At 40.0% G+C, this 20,688-nt stretch overlaps 1 protein-coding gene and 1 long non-coding RNA gene across 5 annotated transcripts in view; one reads left to right on the forward strand and one right to left on the reverse strand.

The window, feature by feature from the left end:
* Positions 1-107: 107 nt before the first annotated feature.
* Positions 108-5,144, forward strand: LOC147753794 (uncharacterized). The gene is made up of 3 exons (XR_015316074.1): positions 108-440; positions 689-864; positions 5,017-5,144. It is a non-coding gene; the product is annotated as an uncharacterized LOC147753794 (long non-coding RNA).
* Positions 2,729-20,688, reverse strand: part of Nca (neurocalcin homolog) — a 66,898-nt gene continuing 48,938 nt past the window's right edge. The window contains exons 2-8 of one of the 4 annotated variants that reach the window (XM_022855727.2): positions 16,903-17,362; positions 15,645-16,674; positions 14,168-14,270; positions 13,156-13,590; positions 12,613-12,833; positions 12,305-12,377; positions 2,729-11,910 (exon numbers count right to left, since the gene is read on the reverse strand). In XM_022855727.2, coding sequence (XP_022711462.1) covers positions 11,716-11,910; positions 12,305-12,377; positions 12,613-12,833; positions 13,156-13,239 — 573 coding nt within the window. In that variant the 5' untranslated portion in view covers positions 13,240-13,590; positions 14,168-14,270; positions 15,645-16,674; positions 16,903-17,362 and the 3' untranslated portion in view covers positions 2,729-11,715. Of the gene's footprint in view, positions 11,911-12,304; positions 12,378-12,612; positions 12,834-13,155; positions 13,591-13,819; positions 14,271-15,644; positions 17,363-20,688 lie in introns of all 4 variants that reach the window. The other 3 variants (XM_086973626.1, XM_022855729.2, XM_022855728.2) reach the window with 3 other exon arrangements.

A 20,688-nucleotide genomic window follows, 5' to 3' on the forward strand; every position in this document is an offset into this window, starting at 1 on the left:
CTACAAGTTTTATTCAATCAGTCAATCGGTGTGACAACTTTTTTTTGAAAGCACGCAACATACTATAGTTTATTATATCCAACTTATCTTATTTTGTATAGGTTTTCCTCGCCTAAGGCTTTGTCCAATTACGTTGACGTAAAAATGCTAAAAAAGCAAACTCGACGCAAGAGCTTGTGTACCTGCTATTCCGATCTATCAGTGCGAAACAACGAATAACTTTGCGACTTCGCCAAATTGCGTGCTCTGCGAACCGAAGATTCAGTGAAGTGTTTTTTTTTTGTATTGAAGGGTTAACCTATCAGGTTGAGAAGAAGCATAAGCAGAAATCTGCACGCACAGAGGAAGAAGATCCAACCATCAGTTACTGTGTGACGCTTCCACATTGGGCAGCCTAGGCGAAGGCATCCAATGCACTCCGATCTGCGACAGCCACTGGTGTATGAAGAAAAATGTTAAAGAAGATACATGCTGTATCTGAAAATTCAATTTATCTTAACTTTTAATAGCTTTACTTAACTTTTATAAAGATGCGTTCGTACTGAAAATGCCTGTGGTGTGTCTGCACATAATGCACACATGAGCTAATGCTGTCAGCAACAGAGTAGAGCTTAGATCATCTATTTCCTTTGAATATCTATTGCACTATGTATGTTTGTTTCTCTTCATCTAAGAATGTTTGTTGTAGGCACAATTGGGATGACTGCCATCACAAAAACTGATGTTAGTTACGTCAGTAAGACGGTTATCGTCTTATGTACGTTTCCGTACGTCTAGGCGCAGTCACCATTAGGCACGAAATGCTATGCCGATGAAATCGTCGTTCGGCCCTACGTGCATTAAGAGTTGCTATTGAGCTGCTCGGTAAGTTTAAATAATTTAAAACAATTAATGTAATAATAAACAAGAGTATTCATGTTGGAACAGCTCTATCTATTAATCTAAGTAATCATCGAGAAAGTAAATTTGAAGCATGGAAATAAGTGCATAACGTCTTGAAATACGCGGAAGTGGACGTGTAACACTGAATTCAGAGTTAATTGATAAACCTGAAGTGACAGACAGTCGTTGATTGGAGATGGACGTCCACATAGTTTATCATTATCATACTTCGTTCGATCAAAGGACAAAGCTCTGGATAGGTCAGCTAACGGTTTCAACTTTGTTGTCATAGAAGCTTCTGGTCCTTATTAGACGTGGCTGTAAATCACGGTGCGATTTTTAAGCTAGTTCGCGCAAAAGTCCCTAGAGCATATTAAACCGTCTCGGCAGCATACTACAGATCAATGTGCAAACTATACAAGATGGCATATCAGAATATTCGAGCAAATTACAGACGTTCGTCATAGGGTTAACGTCAGACATACTTGATCAAGAACCTGCCGAGCGTGCATAAGGATTGTCAGAAGTTACTTGTTGTGCATCTTATTTCGTACCCGATAGCATCTCCAACAAACCTTTAAACGCTGACTTGGGCCTATAGCCGTAACGATAAGGTTCCGTTTAGGTTTGCTTGCTGTGGCAGAACCGTTTCGGTTTGATAAAAGCGCGATTCAATTGTTGATTTCTTTATTTAGGATTCACGCGAACCCCGTGCTTTGCGTCAGAGGGCGCTGAAGGCGCTTTGGTAGAGGAAAACGACTGATAATCAAAGAAAACAATTTCAAAATAGCGTTGGCCACTTTGGAGCGGGATATGGCAGAGAGTTGTCGTCTATCGACGCTCTTGTCTCAAATGTAACGGCACGCTTATGAATCATAAATAATGGACCATAGTTAGATTTGAACATAAACGTTAATCCTTTATAATGATGACTCTATATCTACGATGTTCTACTACCCAACAAAAACGTGTACCCCAAAAAAAAACAGGAAAAAATCACATTTTCGCCAGTTCAGCCAGAAAAGATAGTGGGACACGCGTATTTGCCTATGCATATACGTACGTAGCTATGTGAGTATGAAAGCGAATATGCGTACATACTTCGGCATATTTTCGACCGTATTGGAATCCCTAAGCCCTGTCGGTGAGAGGACTGTCAGTTGTCCTAGAAATCTCATTATGAGCACCTGAAGTTTCACGCTGTGAAAAGAATAGGTCCTTCAAAGGCTTTTGTCATTACCAGCATCGAAAAGTATTGTTGCATCCTTCCTATTGTAGGGCAAGGATTCGTATCGCAAACTGAAATTGATCATGCATTTATTATTTCACTAAACAAAAAACAAACACCCGTAGAACACGTATATTTGAGTTTAAGGAAGCGGCATGTAGACGGACAGTATAAAATCTATATAACGAATCTACCCTGACTCGCTACTAATCAATTTTGTTCGTCAACCTGTTTGTTTTTGATGTTTTGTGTTAGTTTTGACGTCTTTATGTACTAATTCCGTAAACTAACCTGTCAGAGGCGATTCAAAATGTCGAAGGGGTCACTTTCTGGAGATAGTTTTTACAGGACACGTTTGCTGTTTTACGCGAGAAACTGCTGGAGAAAGTAAACGACCTGGTACGAATCTTTTGTTCGTTCTCTGATGCAGGTACGCCCCAATAATGGTAAACACTGTGACTGTATTTGGACTATTTTAGCTCCTCTGTATGTTTCATTGCCGAGTCATTTGAAGACGTATTCCAGCTAACATTCATCGAAAGCAAGCAGCTCCTTGTTAACTACATAAATATTCATCGAGGCAATGGGAGAATACTTGAAAAAAGCACAATTAGTAACTATTTTTTATATGCAATACGTGTCAACTTTATTCAAGCATTTAATAGCATTTTTATTATCATCGTCGTCGTATACAATATCAATATTAGTATTAATAATATATGGTAATGGTATTGTCATTACCAGTGGATCGAGAATTACGAATACACAAGTCGACGAAGCACCAGAAAGGGCGAAGTCCTTACAAGGATTAGTTCCTTTCTGGCCATTCTTCTATCGCTGGATTGCTCAGTAGTATAAGAGAAGCTTGCGTCATAGCTATATATGACATAACAACATACCTGTACTGCATAGCTCCCCAATGTGACACAGCAGGAAGCTGCCTCAGGGGTGCGTGTCTTCTCCTAAAACTCCGATATTCAATCGAATCTCATCTTCTTAACTCTTTTAGCGTTATCGTCTTTTTGTATTAGTTCATCAATGACTTGTCAATATCATCAGTGCATGAATATCATTGTCGCCACCGTCTCGTTAATGAACGCCTCCATGAAGCTTGCGCAATTAACTAACAACTCTTCTAATTAAATTGATTACCATTAGGGGAAGAAAATCCTACTTCTGAATTTATCCCATCCTATTGAAACGACCTGCGACGTTCTGGAGCCGTATTAGCGAAAACTAGTCGCCGACAAACGCGTCCAGAATAATAAAGTTTGTTAAAAATTTTTGTCAAGTTATCAGATTTCTTACTACTATTTTTACTAGTATTTCTTTTGTTTGTGTACCCGTTTCGTCTGCTTATCAAGTGATTAAAGTGTCTTCGGGCCCGAGTCTTCGACATGGGCCAATTCTTCCTACAGAGAATCGAATCGTGACGATACTGAGCATCTATGAGCGATCATGCGACGTATATAAATAATACAATCCAAAGTCATGTCATAGAGTGTATGGTACGTGTTTAACATCTCAGTGTTAGTGGTCATGAACGGCGACACCGTTGCTACAGTTGGCAACGCGCTTGCGATAAAGAAAAACTCGGAAATCTTCTTAATCAATCAAAGAAGATCCGGGTTTGGCATGACCAAGAATGTTCACCGTAAAAATGTATTCTTAATGTTTTTTTTTTTTATAGCATGGTGCTTTTTTTTTTTTTTTAGTTTTTGCATTTCGACATTTTTCGCTCTACAAAGAAACGAAGATTATCGTATTCAAATACACACAAATCGCCTGTTTCCATGCATTTTCAGCTCTGTATCAATCGCTTTGTAAGATGCCAAAGAACGGGAAACCTTTTTCCGCGATGGCCAGTCCTTCGCACGGCCAACATATGCGCCTAGTTATCTTTCATCCTGAATTTTCTAACAAGAGACATAACGAGCTAATTTATATAGCTCTCTAGCCAGCGTGAAGCAACTAGCTCACAGCTAGGAGAAAAAAAAAAAATTAAACCTATCTCCCGAAGAAGCGTCGACATCATCTTTCCCTAGTCTTAACGTTACCGTGTTCTTCCTCTTTTTGTTCCTAACGGCACGCGTCTGTATGTTATCGCTAGCATAGACGCTGGTTGTCTCAGCATCCCCCAAGCTCATACTTTTCGTCTCAATGTAGGCCTTACTACATACTGTGTAGCTAATAATAACAATAGTCACAATAACTGACGCATCCTCTTCGATCACCCACATTGACCGTTCTATCTGCAGGACGTATTTTCTCTCCATCTCAAATACAGTATATTGTTCCTTATTAACAATAATAATTTTCATTATAATGATGACAACATCTCCTTTACTTAAATGCGACCTACCGCTAGTCTCGTTATCTTCACGTCGTAACGAATATTTTCATCTTTATCACCAGGTTAATATTGTTATTACTGGTAGGTAGGTAGGTAGGTAGGTAGGTAGGTAGGCAGGTAGGTAACATTAGTGCCGGTAGTACGGAGACGACGATTGCGCATCATTTAAAAAAAAAAAAAAAAAAAAAAAAACCTTTTTTTTACGTAGGCTTGCAGATTCGAAGGTTCAGTTCACTTTGTGATGTAATGATACAATGCCAGCATTGGCACTATTGCAGCAATATATCGAGGGTTCATCCTCTCTTCTTCTTACCGCCATCATAGCTGATCACTACTGAATTGTTTCAAATCGATATTTTTGTTAATAGCGGTTACGTCCCGTTACTCGAGACGTAACCGCTGTTAATAAGAAGTTTTGGTAAGCCGTACTTTCCCCTATTATTATTATTTGCCTTTTTATATGTTTCCCATATAATCATATAATATTGTTATATGCGTGTGTATGTATATACTGGAAATTGTTGTGTTTCGTTTGCCGTTGTGTTATTCATAGAAAATTGGCAAGTGACAGAGGCAGAGCGTAGGCTGAAGGACTCCGTCCTTCACGTTGGCCGTTTCGCTACCCAGCCATTCAATCGTGACATATATTTGGTCTCGCTTCTACACGCGCGGACTTGAGAGACTACGGATGTTTGGCTACACGACTGGGTGAGCCTAATATAGACCACAGACCACCACTTCTACTGAGTCAATAGAGAAACAACGGAAAAAAACGACGACAAATTACGTATCGGAAACGATGTGATTAAGCGCAAACAACCACATTCGGTTATGGCGGGTCCGCCGTATAAATAATTACCCTTTACGGAATCTATTTGACGCTTCGTGTTGAAGTCACTTCACTCGAATTTGCTATTGTTCTGTAGATTATTATACAGGATTTTGCTATCAAGTATTTCAAAGGCAGGTGTCATAATTAACCCGTTACTATGAATGAATTTTAATCCTATTCGGTATTAGGCTGTAACGCCTCTGCTTCGGTATAGTCGAGAGAAGACAGGCGTCGTTACCGGTCATACTTATGTTTTCAAATGTAGACATCGTTGTTAGACTTACTGCCGTTACCCTTTAGCTTTCAGTAGAACTTGTCATCCATAGATGGCAAAGGCAATTAAGTTTACTACGCTGACCACGCGAGCCGAGACGATTGCTTTGACATTAAGGAGCCGGGTTGTCTAGCTTTGATTGTTGATTGCTAGCTTTTGTGTCTAGCCCCTAAAACAAGACTAATGGTTACAGTCGTCAGGTAAAATAGAGGTTCTTCGATGTCTCTTATGTAGACACAAGTATATTGAACCTTCAGCAGATTCCTAATGATTCTGTTAGCCTGAAATTATATTACTAGTTTTTTGTTCTCGCGCTACACAAAGTTCTAGTTAGTCGGTAATAAATAGTTTTTACACCTTCCATGGTCTTCTATATTGAAAAACGGTCACCGCTTCCCAACAACAATAAACAGGACGTACCGGCTCAGACAATATGTATAGGACATTGCCGTGGGAATTTATAGAAGCACTGGATAGGAACAAGGCGAAACTACAGCCAACTATTGCTTGCCGTACGACTAACAGTTTTTCAAGCTATGAATTTTTTTTTTTATATATATATATTTTATGCGTATAGTAAACCTGTCAGCCAGCCAACTACTACAGCAGTTCTCTGCAGCTATGGCACAACGCTTAAAGAAATCCAGATTGATCTTCAAGTGAACATTGACAGCAATAGTAATGACTAATAACCTTAACAATTTCTCAGTTTCCGCTTTCGGTTTTTTCCTGTGGTGGACGTTTGGCCAAACAGGTCCGTTCGGTACGGTCGTATTAAATCGTTAGACGTTCACCATGCATGTTGGATTAAGGCCATAATGAAAATGGAGAATATTTCACTTGCCACTTGTCGCTTGTATTTGAAATATTCGCGTTAGTTTGTGGGGGAACGTTCTGACAACCCATTGTTGTTGCTATAAAAACTTCACCCTGTAAAAACTGTCCAGTTTATCGCCACCTTTCCGTGTATCGTTGACATATATTCTTGTATTCTTTCTTTCTTTCGTTTCCTTTAGCGTCTCTGGCCAACAAGCAAAATATTGCTTGTCTGTATTTTAAGTAAATGATGGAGGAGTCACGGTGTTAGTATCCAGTCAGCTGCTATGTCATCATTAATCACTCTGGGAACAGTCTGGTACGAAGACTATGGCTTAGGATAATCTTGGACATTGTTTCCCTGCTATTCGCTCCTAAATTTCGGTAAAAATCCTTTCTGCCGTCGAGTCGCGTGGTCTGGCATCGACGGTACGACGTTGCATCCCAAGTGTGACGAGTACGCGATGTCCATAGTGGCGCCATCTTGAAAAGCTATGTTTATTTTTTTTAGGACCATGCTTTTGGGGACGCTTTCGGTATCGGATGAACAATAAAGCAAGATTGTTAGAACGAAGTTCATTTGAGCGCAACTGGTGTATGTAAAGATTTCATTTGTGTTGTTAGCTTGGTATCATTGAATTTGTGCTTTTGTGTTTCGGGAACTCAAAATTGGACGCGTCCGGCCTTAGATGACGCGGGTCGTCTCGAGACGGTGGACCGCTTTGTCCGCTCCGTCTAAATCTTCGACCTAAAAGTGGCAGAATATGTTTACTTCATGCATATCTGTATGTATGGGTATGTGTGATGTTGTGTATTTGTGTGTTTTGAGGATGACTATGTATGAATACTGATAATACAGGTGAGGAGGATTTGATTGAACTCAATTACTTATCAATCAAGTAATGCTCCGTGATCCAGCTCATTGTCGAAACAATCACGGTTGAGCGCTATTCGAAGTTGTATTCAAAGGTCTGATTTTGTTTAAGATCTGATTGCTTCTGGTGCGTTAGTCATCAGTTTAAAATTGACGACGATATACCTAGTCAGCCTGCGTATCAAATGGTCGTTGATGCCGATTTACTGTACTTCTTATATTTCTATATTTTTTCAGATTGTGATATTTTTGTTGTTTTACGTTTCAGTCTAGCAATGTTAGCAGAAAATGCGCCACCGATTATCGTATGTGGTCAATATTATTATATGTTATACACTAAATCCCTATGAGATAAAACAAGCACACCCACTCGTTAGCTCTATAATATTATGGGGTCCGCATGGTCGGGCCGTAATAAACGTTCCGCTCGAACAATGCTTCCATTCGTTCTGGTCCTGTACCGTATTAGTAACGTCAAGAACGAGAGAATCAATCAAGATAAGTTTTTCTGTACTTATCATCACTTGTGCTTATCCGACCGTCTATACGTTTGCGTGCAATCTGCGTTTATTATGATTTTTTATAGATACCTTGTAGATTTTTTTAGTTAATTAGGCGTTTGCCAATATTTGCTTAGAGCGTAAATTTGCAGCGGGGTAAAATGGTAATTTTAACTAACGTATTGCCTCATGTTATGGGGTAGACATTCATATATATATATATATATTTTCACAATATTATTTACTTATTTTATCATTTTACTACGCTAATCATATAGAAATCGTTTATCTAGGATCGAAATTGCTTAAATGAGTCATTGCGATAGCCCTTAGTAGTCACGTTCGTTTTAGTGATGATCACTTATCACGTTAATGTCGTTCTTCATTATTTCTGTTCTTATCGCCGTTCTTATAGCTTGTAATTGTACAATCTATATCACTAGCATTGGTACAGTCTTACTATTGCTATATATTACTATTATCTGTAATGATCATAGTCAAGTTAAGTGTATTTTGCCCGCCCCAGTGTGCAGTTCTGGGCGTCACGTTTTTCCTCATGTAAACAAACAGTGTAATTGTGTGTATCTATTTATCTGTATACCTTGTAGCATTGTCAATGGACCCTAATCTACACTGACCTTGAACGGGTGAAAAGGACGACAAGCTGGGTCTTTCTGCTAAAGCTGCTACGCGCAAACGCCTATTACTTTTTTAATTTCGTTTTTCCTAGCTTTTTTTTTTTCGTGTCGTCGTTTTCCGTTGGAAGCTTACGCACGAATGATGTATCTCCTTATTATACTAATAAGTGACTTGTCGTTTTGATTTGGACGCTTGTTAATTTCGCACATATCTTTCTTAACAGTTCCTATGCTATTGCGTATCTGTGTGTGTAGTAAGATATTACCTGGGTCCTGCAGGCCTTCTGCTTCGTAAATGTTTCAAGTCCTACTGCAAAATGTCTGTTGTTTCCTGCTAGACCGATCGTGCCTATCCGTATCTATAGTCTGCACTATGGTAGAGATCAAAAACATCAGCCATAGAGTTGATAAATTAGCTCTTGTTATGATGCTTCAGCGTAATATAAGTCTGTCAGTAGCATCCGGTACACGGAAGTTAACGATCCGAGGGGATATGAAAACTTGTGCCTATCCCATATATATATATATGTGTATACGACCTGTCCGGTTGATTTATGGGGTTGTGTAGTTCGTAGCAAATGGGAAAAACGGCTGATGGATAATCCTCATCTTTATGTCATGGTCGACGACGTAGGTCCGCGACGCTGCAGGGAACTTAACGCACGAGGTGCCGTATGATTATTTATATAACTACTATTGTATAGTACTGAGGTTAGCTAAATCTCTGTCATGTCGTGTTTTGTGTATTATGAATATCGTCCTGCTTATCCTCGATTCCCCTTCCTATTTGTTGTTGTTGCTGTCGTCGTATTCTGCGCGCGACTACCACGCGAATGTTGTGTTCTGTTCTGTCTAGTCGTCCCCGATTTTCATGTAATAGTATAGACAACGTCGGATCAATGGAGTTTCTAGCTTATCGGAGTCTGTTTCAGGGCCCTTATCAACCTACTTCATACGGAAAGTAACAGTCAAGCAGATGACTCTTGCTGTCGCTGGCGTCGCCGCTAGAGTTATCGCGTTCGTATCTATTGTTTCACTATTTTGTATTGTACAAATCTTTGTCGTTTGTTTCGTTTCCCCTTGTTGCGTACGTATGTGCACAAAGTTATCGCGCTTAAACTTGTCGGGGTCGTTCGTTTTTGGATTATTATTCTTTAATCATTTACTGGTTAACTGCTGTTCGACGACGATTTAGAGACAGCGATGGATCGTATCTTTGCACATCTTAGTCTCGGCTAGCGAGAGATATGTATGGAAATAGAGCGAACAGGAGTATAGAGGAACAATTGCTAATACGCTAAAGCAACAGCTGTTTACTGTTGGAACTGGGAAAAAAAATCGATATCAGCAACCGTATAAACGTAACTTAAGTAAAACAAAAGTTATCCGTCTATTTTTTTCACATCGCATCAACGATTCGTGCCATGCTGGAGCTAGCGTTGGCGTCTGCAGCCTTACGACAGTTTCTGCTACTTTCAACTGAACAGCTTCTTCTTGGTATATCACACATCTCGTAACGATTTCCACATATACTATATATGCGTGTGTATATAGATATAAACATATCATCCCATATACATCTTCTGCAATAGCTACACTTTTTGACGAAACGATTCTAGAGAGGAAATTAAGATGATCTCAGACACCTTTCGGATAAATCAAGCTATTATTGACCGAGCTTAAAACAGAATTGATATACCCGTCTCCTGCTTGACATGTACCGTATCTGTGTACCGACATAGACGCCCAAGATCGATAAGCAGACAAAAATCAAAATGCGATACTTGCACGCATTTGTATGTTATCATTGTCGCTGCGTCCCGGGAAGAACTTCTGCCGAACCGTGATGAAATATTATGCATTATGTTTTTGACGATAGCCATTGTTGAGGCGTAGCTCTGACGAACTGCTGATCCCTGCCGTTGGCTGGATCAGAGCATCTAGTACAACTGCTCGCCAGTCACACTGCACGTGCACTGGCGGCAAGCCTTTCGATCAAATCACTTTCTCCGAATGAATAGGTAAAAATGACCGGCTGAAATTTTACGTGCAAAACTTTACTCAATTCGAATTTAATGCGATACTTTTCACCAAGTTCATCACGGCGGAGTTCGGCAGCTTGAGCCTATTCTGCCCAGTGGTCACTATTGGGCCGTGCGTGCCACCTATGGCTAAAATTAAGCCCGACCCGGACGGGCCATAAGCTGCGTTGTGCTGATCGCGCCCGCCGGTTTGTCGTTTCGGGCAGCAGAATCATAAGGATACCTGATGCTCATCTAGCGGTCACCGAGCTCCAAATGCCAACCGCTCAGCGGCACAAAAAGTCCGATACACTCCACCGGTCGGACGTTGCTAGAGTAGCTGAACAGTGACAAGGGCGTGACGCTTTACGGAACGAAACGAATTATATAGTGCTTCAATCGCTAACAAAATCGTCGCTGACCGTTAAGGTAGATCCGCTGATCGAACGTAGGAGACCCATAATGATATTATAATGAGCGTCCAAAATGAAAACAAGCTACAACAAGAAACTATACAATGAAGCCATATTTCGATATGGCGCACCAATCAACGCAGCGGCTCGTTCCCTACAGGCTCGATCGAAGATGCAATGATTCTCTCAGGTTTTTTCTGACTGCCAAGTCTAATAACAAGGACAATCGTAACATAAGCGATATCCGCGTAAGGAGTAACGACGTCGGCTAGTTATCGTTGATCATAATATAAATTAGGAGTAGGACACATTTAGAGAATGAAAAAGTACATAGACATATTATTATTATTATTATTATAGAAGAATACTAGCCATTTAATTATACTAACTATACAGATAGCAAAGATTATGGCGGTAATTATGGCTGCGCAGTGAATGTCGGGCATTGCGCATGCGCTGTAACGTAAACATTATATAGGATAATATGCAGCTGTAAAAGATGGTGATGTCATAGTGATGATACAGTTTGTCGGGTGTTTTTTCATTGGATGCTATGAGACATGCTGTGCCAAATTTGAGTTTTGTTTTTAATATCTTTTGTCTGCTGTTCGATGCCACTGTTCTCTCTATGTACCTATTTGCTTTAGCGCATGCTATGAGATGATTTCCTTGTCAGGTTCTGGCAAACATTATTTCATAGATCACAAAATTTTGCTCTCGATAAATGATTCGATAATTTGGTTTGTATACTTAACTGTGATTTCGAGATAGCAAGTCAGGTGTGTACTATTCTCGAAATGACCATTGATTGCTATTACTGTCTTCATTGTTTTATGACTGTGACTTTTTATTGAGTTCGTCTGCGATCGTTCGTTGTCGCCGCATCAGTGTGAGCCGGGGTCGCACTGTAACAGGCGCACTATTGAGGGGTCGCTTTTAGCGCCCTCTATGAACTCCTCAAGAGACAATCTACCATCCTGATTTTTGTCCATCTGTCGAAAGATTTTGTCTGTCCGCTTTTCGGGCGTCGACTCGTCTTCAGGCATCTTCATCACGGAGCCCACCATCTTGTAAATTGCCTAACAATATATCAAAAACCGAGAGGATCATATGGTTACTTCGAGTGAGCGACAGGCAGGCTCTTAGAATGCTAGCTGAAAATGAGGATTGCAAAAAAAAAGAAAGAAAGCATTGAGAAGAGGGGAGGAAAGCACTGAAATTGACTTGTAAACGTCTTGTCATAGCAAATGCTATACTGAAAAAATCACCCAATCTCTTTATCATGATGGCACCACTTGCTGATATAATACGGGTAGAGCTTTCACGTTTTTCAGTTCAGCCCAACGCAGCACGACTCTGCCGCATCGTCGACATGTCCGGCCGTAAATGCACCTAGTTTGTCATATAACGGTATAAACATACATGGTCCGTTCCCATAACACGTTTGACATGTAGTTTCGTTACTATACTTACGGTGACAATTTCAAGCATTTCGTGATGCGAGATGTAGCCATTGCCGTCCAAATCGTACATGGAGAAGGCCCACCTATGATGGTAAAAGTTCTGCATTAAAACGTGCACGACCCTTATCCGAAATACTAATATAGTGATGTATCATAACACTTTTTCATCAGCGTAACAAACTACTTCTTTGTTTGTTACTACAAAATTTGAAAACGGTAGTGTAGGTAAACTGAATTACTGCTGCTACTACGATTATAATCGTCATTATTATTTCTAATTAATAAGTATTATATATGTATATATAGGTAGGTATGTACCTAAGCTTCTGCTCGAGTTTGCCCCTGGAAGTGACCGAGAGCGCACAAAGGAACTCCCGGAAGTCGATCGATCCGTCACCGTTGGCATCGAACGTGCGGAACACATGTTCTGCAAATTTGCTCGCATCGCCATACGGGAAGAAGTTGCCATAGATCTTTTTGAACTCTTCGATTGACAAATGGCCCGAGGGGCAGTCCTTCAGGAATCCTTTATACCACTCCTATGAATGCAGAAAAAGTTTTACGTCGCGACACGTCAAAACAAAGAAAAACTCTGCGCGATAGACATGTAGATAATGAAACGAATATAAAAAGTTTTAATAAATTGACGTTCGGGACACAATATTCAAATCTAATCATGTTTACAACACGCCGGTATAATAAAGGAAACATCAATCCTTGACGTTGTTCACGTGCCCTTTAAGTCTGTCACCGCTTTCAGATTCACTATCGCCGAGTCACAGTGGATTACGTAATACTGTCATCCATGATGTTCCTGTTTCTATAATGCAAATACGTACCATTGTCGTTTTATTCACTCACCTGTATCTCGGCGTCCGTAAACTCCGTGTTCTGCCTCAGGTCTTCAAGCACTTCGGGCTTCAGCTTGCTGTTATGCTTACCCATTGTGTGTAAACTGAGAGGAAAGCGAAGAGGTAACCCAGGTTTTGTTGTTACTATACTTGGCCTTGGTCGTTTGCCTTTATTGGTCCTGTTGTCCGTTAGCTATCTTTTTTGTCGATTAGTTATCGGCTTAGCTGTTATTATCTGCTTTTCGAGATTTGCTACAGCTGTTCAATGAACCTGTTGCACTATTCGATAAGCTGCTGACCACGTCGAATGTACTTCACACGTTCAATCAGTAATCGCGTGTGCTTCATTCACTTCAGCACGAATCGCGTGCTGATAATCATCGGGATGATGCGGCTGAGTGCGCCGTACTCAGTTTCCATGAATACTTGTTGATGTTTTTTTCAGCTGCGATGTAACAACGATGAGTCATTACTAGTATTATATTAATTTATATTAACAATTAATAGAATTATAACAATTATAATAAATAAACGTGCAGCGCGAAACGTGAAAGTTTTCACGCAGGCTTCAACGCCGACGTGTATTTTTCTTAACAAACGTGCTGTAAAAGCGCTAATGATTGATTCTTTTGACTGCCGGTAATGAATAGCAATGATGATGACAATAATAATACCAGTGCAGAATGTTGGCTATATGCGTCCTTTCTGATACGATTCCTTTACGTCGAGATGCTTTATTGAACAGTTTAGGCGGTTAGTCGCAAGGTTACTTGGGTTGAGTCGTGATGAGGTACTGAGGTTTTTCAAGTGTTTATCAAATAGCGCTTCTGTTTTGAAGTTGCATTAAAGCTCTTGCGTATTTGGTTGTTGTTGTTGTTGTTGTTGTTGTTGTGTTCGAAGTAATCGAGGATTACCGCGGTAATGATTTGTTCGATGACGATGGGTGATTATACACAAGTGCCACTTCTAATGCTTTTTTTGCAGTAGTTTTTAGCTCTATTTCAGTGTCTGTGCGTTAATACCGAGTCAGCATTGATTGATTCGCCGAAACGCACGTTGTCACCGGCAGAGCACGCAGTCTACAAACGCTGATCTTCAGGTAGTCACGAAGGAAATCGCAGTAGGCTATACAAACATCGACACACACACAAAAACATATCTAGTCGTCAAATATTTGAAGATGAAATAAAGCATTAAAGGAAGCGTTACACAGTAGGGATCTAGGTCTTTTTTTTTTCTATAAAATGTGCCCTATATTGTACATTAGATAAAGGCCACCACGAGATTTAAATGAACCAGGTGGGCATAATGGAGGGAAAAAGAAGAGAATTAGACGTCCTCCTTTTCGGAACTTTAGCAATTTTATTGTATCTGATAACGATTTTTTTCACTCTCAGCGAACTATAATGAACAGATATAAAAATTAACCAGGAACGAGGTTTTCCAGATTTCGGAACTGCCTATTAGCAAAGAAAAATCAGTTACTGACCTAGTTTGAATCAATTGAAAGAAGAACGTGTAATTATGGACAACTTCAAAGGAATGCCCACGTCTACTCATCAGTCGAGCAGTGAAACTATGGCGAGCACTTGAAATTTATCGGCCTATGGTGCGGAAAAAACTTTTTTGCAATTTAAGAGAATAGCTAGAAAAACAGACGTACTAAAGACTTTCTGCCACCGACCATGGTTACTAATTGAAGTACGAAAACTGTTTATGTCTATAGGGAGAAGATCACACGACAGGTGGCGGCCGCCAACAACCGCGCTCAGAGCGGAAACCCGTTAAGGACGCTCAGTGGGTCCTAGCGGCATTCTAAAGCACAGCAACGCATTACAAAAGAAAAGCTTATCTATGGAAACCTTCAACGTAAACAGCTTAAAAAGGGGAATGTTTCATTTGAGCGCACTCTTCGAGAATGCAAACAAGGCTGACGTTAACCTATATCTCTTGGCCTAGAGATAAGGCTTCGTGTCTACCCCTTTGTTTTTTTGCCCGCGTATATTTGCAGTAGTATATGTATCGTAAAAGCCTTGGCGCAGCAAAAAGCTAGGCTTTAACAGCAGGCATGTCTTCCTTTAATATATAATAACTGAAGAATTTACATATTTGTAGAGAACTAAATTTAAGGGACGTTGGCCAGCTGGGAGCACATGGACACAAGCACATACTAGATCAGGCTAAGTTACTATGAAGAAAAAGCCCTTCATTTAAAATCAATGACATAGCCCCGTTGCTATTAGTGTCGATTCTAAATGACTAGAATGTAAACCAAAGGTAGGAAGAAGGAATTAAACGATACCACTGATGATCCTAATAACTTGAAATATGCATTAACCGCGCTTGCATACCCTTCGTTCAATAATCAGATAATAATAGGAGCTCAAAATGCTTAGTGATAAGGACAGAAGAACTATCAATACCTTCAACTTTATATTGTAAACAATATGAATGGTGAAGCAAACAAGCATCAAAAAAGGTATCAGCCTAAGGACTCACCTTAGAGGCTGGGTGGCGACAGTTGAACGTGAAGTTAAACTTGAGGGCTGATGGGGAGGGGGAACAAGTTCAACGGCGGTAGTAGTAATGTATAATCACAACACTTGAAGCATTCTTGGTTTCAGAGGATAGTTTGTTGCGATGATAAGTTATAGCACAGTTAATTCGGTTCGTGCTAACTAGTTAGTTGGCCCTTCCTTAGTCCCTTCGGTTTGTCTGGTTATTTTTTGCAGATTTATTCTTTAGGGAAACAGTAAAAGTCGTAGTAATAGTTGATTGATAGTTGTATTACTAACATATGGATACGTATGAATACTAGTTGTTCCTGTTATCGCTTCGGAGTGAACAAATTCACCCGGCTTAGAATGGCCTTTTAGGCAGCAAAGGTCGGCCTACTGCAACTCGAATAATCACGAAGTTCGCAACGATAGCGGCATGCGACGCGGGGGCGTCTCGCGACAGATATTGAAGTAAACTATAATATCATATAATAGGAAATTGGTAGACAAGAGAAGACGCGAAGTACAATAGTTACTGTTGTTGTATAGAAAAAAAAGTAGACTTCATTAATGCCGGAGGGCTAGATAGAGGAGACTGAGAGGGGACTGCCGATATGTTTCGGAAGCAAGGCTCGATTCAGATTAAACAAGAGCTTGGAGAACCTACGAAGACTTCGCAGCTATGGAGCAGTTCAGAACGATAATAATGAGCAAGATAAGGACAATGGTAACGCGTTAGATACTAGGTAATATGAAGGGACGGTTATGCACTCGAAATGTTGATGTTCTGTGATTACAGCCGTTTAGATGGCTGTTTTTCCTGATACTATTTTTACGCCTATTTATGATGTTTTGACAATAGCTGAAGTTGGTATTGTTATGTTCGTCGCTGCTGCAGTCGTGAACTCGTCTTTCGACAGGTCCTGCAATATATGAGACGCCAAGTGGACGCAGATGGCGGGTAGGCGCAAGAGCAGGCAGCCGTTGATGGTCTGACGTTGCAGATCTGCACGTATTTCTGCAATTGCGTCCTTAGCCAGAAAGCATGAATTCGTTAATAGAAGCAATTGATGTAATCGAAAATAGGTCTGAACGCGATGCTTATTATTTGGTTCCCTTGAAGCGGACACTACCCATATAGGCGTAATACTTAGCAGTCCCAGAGTGCGACATGTAGCAATATACGTGTTGCAGTATCGCCACTCACTTGTACGTGAAGTGTCCGTGAGCGTTACCGAATTTTAGCAGTAATTACCAACCTCTTGCTTGAAGTGTGGGATATATTCTATTTCCGTAGTGTAATTTTCTTGTTCATTCGTTCGTTTGCTCGCTCGCTCGCTAGCACACGTATTCATTTAATGGTACGAGTAAAACGCCAGGTTCCTGAGGTCCGTGGCAGCAAAAGTAGTTATATAATTATAGGAATAAAAAACCGAGTGATGCTTCTTGCTCTTGTTGAATGTTATTGTATACGTAAAGTTGATATCGTATACTTGTTGTCATTTATCTTCTTGTTGCCGAGCTATTGTGGCATAATGCTTGTGGCTATTGTTGTTTGTGCTGCTGCAATATGTGCAGCAAGCTCGCTGATAGGCGATAGTCAAGTTTCCTTCACTGATGTCTTTGCTGCTGAAGAGCTGTTACAATTTGGGCCTAGAGGCCAGAAGGCCTCAGCTGTACCGACGAATCGACATCGCGCACGGGCGGTAGTGAATATTCCTAAAACGATGAAAATGAGAAAATGGCGACGACATGTTAATAACAGGTTGCAAGCTATGTATTTATTTTAATAAGAGGACTGCATATGTTCCGTCAATTGGTGCTTCTATGGCATGTAGCCCTATTTTGAGCCATATTGACATAAATTTTATGTATAATATCTGTAATGGTAATTTTTTTACAGTTGCGTTGCATCAATATGTGGAATGATGCTACTTTGACACGGGCTGAGATGCGCGGTCACACCGTCAGATAAACTGATAACAGACGATTGTTATATTGCAACTCTTAATAGAAAAAATGCGAAAAAAAAAAAAAACAATTTTCTTGGAGAAACAAGACGTTATGACAATATACATCGTTGCTCTTTTGTAGAGCCGTTGTCGAAAGTCATTTTTTTTCTACTTCTCCATCGAGACTACCTGGACTGGGGAAGGGGGGTATAAAAACAACTCGCAATTATTAACAAAACGGCTCGACTGTGTTATCTACCGTTTAATTTATCTCACCCTTAATGACTCATACACAAAAAATACTATTTTACTATGACTACACATTCGTAACCTAAAGGTAAAGGTGGAAAAGTAGGTGTTATTAAAATTTCAAAATGTTTGCAACACAACATATCCTTACGCTGAAATTAATAATAAGAACATATCATGACCATATACTATCTACTTTAAACAATTTCTGAATTCTCATCTGCTGCCAGGACAGATGGACTCGTCGTTGTTCGCACACTGTTATAATAAAATCAATTAATAAGAGTTTATCCGATCCGAGAGAAGTTTATCCGATAGTTAACATATGGATAATCGGTGAAATTTCAGGAAACAGATATGAACCGAAACTGCCAGGAAGTTTGTACCAAAAACGAAGTAACTAACTAAGTAGACTTCTAACCAAAATTTACATTGTTAAACCACCCGTTAAGTTCCGTTTGTTTCGAATTTCAAATTCCGTTTGGGATGGCCATTTAACAAATACCAATTAGTATCTTATGGGCAAACCCGATGAATTGACTTCTTATCTAACTGCGATAGGAAAATTAGAAAATCCTTTAAACATTCTTGTGCAGCCAGTAAAGACGTTTAGAGCTCTGTCTAGAGATCGGTCTAGACCCGGATAATTTACAACGGCCGTAAACAGAAACATCAATACAACCGTGTTTCAACACGCTTCCTTTAGGAATGAATATTCATCGACTGTCAGGCAGTTCATATACTCGAATAGGAAACGTATGCTTTGGACAGGATTTCCATTCTATGCACAAATATCAAAGCTATATTGCAAAAACAGGATCTGTTATAAACAGAGTGCTAGACTGCTGTAGAACGTACCAGAACCGGTTGGCTAGAAAAATTATAAATAGAACATATTAGATACCATTAAATAAAGGCAAACAATAAAAAATGTACTCGCGGTCGAGACTATTTTGAGAGCAGACCACTTTTGCGGTAGTAGTCCGTTAGGTTGTAGCTAGTCAGCGTCACCTGACTTGCAAGTAAATCCCTGCTGAGCTCAGCTGCGCACCATTTTTCTAGGCATAAGTGTCATAGATTAACAAACAGCATTCTTAATGAAAACTTCACGACCCACACTCCTTATTGATTGGGGAAACACTATTAGCGGGGGTAGAGACTCCCCAAAAAATTTGTTAAAAGACGTAAATGAATAATGAATGCGCGTGTCTACGGCCTGCTCGCCCGGTACGAAGTTCGTATGCAACGCTGTCACGGAGCCTAACTGCTGGTTACATAATGATGACTATCTTTGAGTTTACGAGGTGGCAGATTGGGAATTCAATTTTTTAGCGTAAAATTTGCCGGGCGAGTGATATCTGAGGAGAAATTCAGGCTTAGACATTTATTTTTATTGTAACCTTATGTTCACATAGCGATCGTTATGACAACTATAGACATAAAAGTTGAGTCGTTTTTCCTTTGCTAAAAATATAGTGATGTCATTTCATCGGCGTCTTAGACGGGTATGAAACTGCGACAGCCTCTGGATGCATATAGCTGCATATTTAGCTTTGTGGAATTTAAAAAAATCTAATTTTTCGAAGTTCTGATTTATCCGATCCGCGCGATAGTCCACGACACACACAGCCAGTTGAAGAAGCATTGTGAATCGACCAGACAAATAGATGTTGTGCTTTATGACGAAGTTAAAAATGGTTGAAAGCATTGAATGCCAGTCGATCGACCACTTCCATATGTCTGACATGCCTCCAAGACTATAAGGCCCGGTTCAGTTCCCAGCTGCCGAAAGCGTTCCTGATGTATTAGGTTTCCTATGTAGGACAAACTTTGTACTTACAACCGGATACGGCAATATGGGACCGATTATTCAACGATGCGCTGTAGTTTACTAAATTGTAACAACATAATAACGATTACTTTTATTTGACAAAATTACACACACACACACACGTTTAAATCTAGATCTGTTTCTCAGGAATCCATACATTAATACAAAAGTTCTTATGAACTATCAGCTATCCGATGATTTCGGAATCGGCAATTGATTAAATGTTGGAAAATGTACACCAGGAGTATCATTAACAAGCTGTCCTATAGCGTGCTCATATGGAAGATACACGTCGTATCGGACACCTGTGATGGACATATATCCACTTCTAAAATCAGGGCACCGAATCTATTTCTGCTGAGTCAGAATCAGAACCTAACAGCCAACTTCTCTCATGCTCAATGGGGACAGTAATCGATTTGTTAAAGAATTTAATTTTTCCATAACAATAAGTACGTTATTATATAAACCCAAAGATGTTTTCTTGAATAGTTTACCTCCAATGGGGTCTAGACATTATTTGCGGGTGAGAAAGCTTAATTCCATTCTACAATACACTTGTTAAAAGTGGATCCTGTACGCAACAACAGATTGAAAGGCCATAGCTGAGAAGTGCCTTAGCTTTTTCTCACAATTTATAATACGCAAAGTTATCTGTAATCATAAAAACACAAGCTTAGCAGAAAAAATTGTACTCTGTAGTCTATTTCTTCCTATTACATACGTTTCTTTGATTGATACTTATAAATGCAAACTCTCGATCATGCACCACCGCAATTCTGTACGTGTCCCATAACATTCTGGTCGGCCGCAGCCGAAAACAGTCTAAGACCTTCACAGTTTTAATGAGAATATGAACTCAGCGCATATTGATATAGATGATGGCACTCTTTTTCACTCTGTCGAGACTAAGTAAAATTTATACGAACACAAATTTCGCGCTAGAAGCCTCTCGCGGGTAGGCCCCCGTTTCATATACTCCGATAATTAAACTGGCGCTGGGGCTTCCACAA

This window comes from Varroa jacobsoni, unplaced genomic scaffold, assembly GCF_002532875.2.
Source record: "Varroa jacobsoni isolate VJ856 unplaced genomic scaffold, vjacob_1.0 scaffold_226, whole genome shotgun sequence".
Taxonomy (NCBI): Eukaryota; Metazoa; Arthropoda; class Arachnida; order Mesostigmata; family Varroidae; genus Varroa; species Varroa jacobsoni.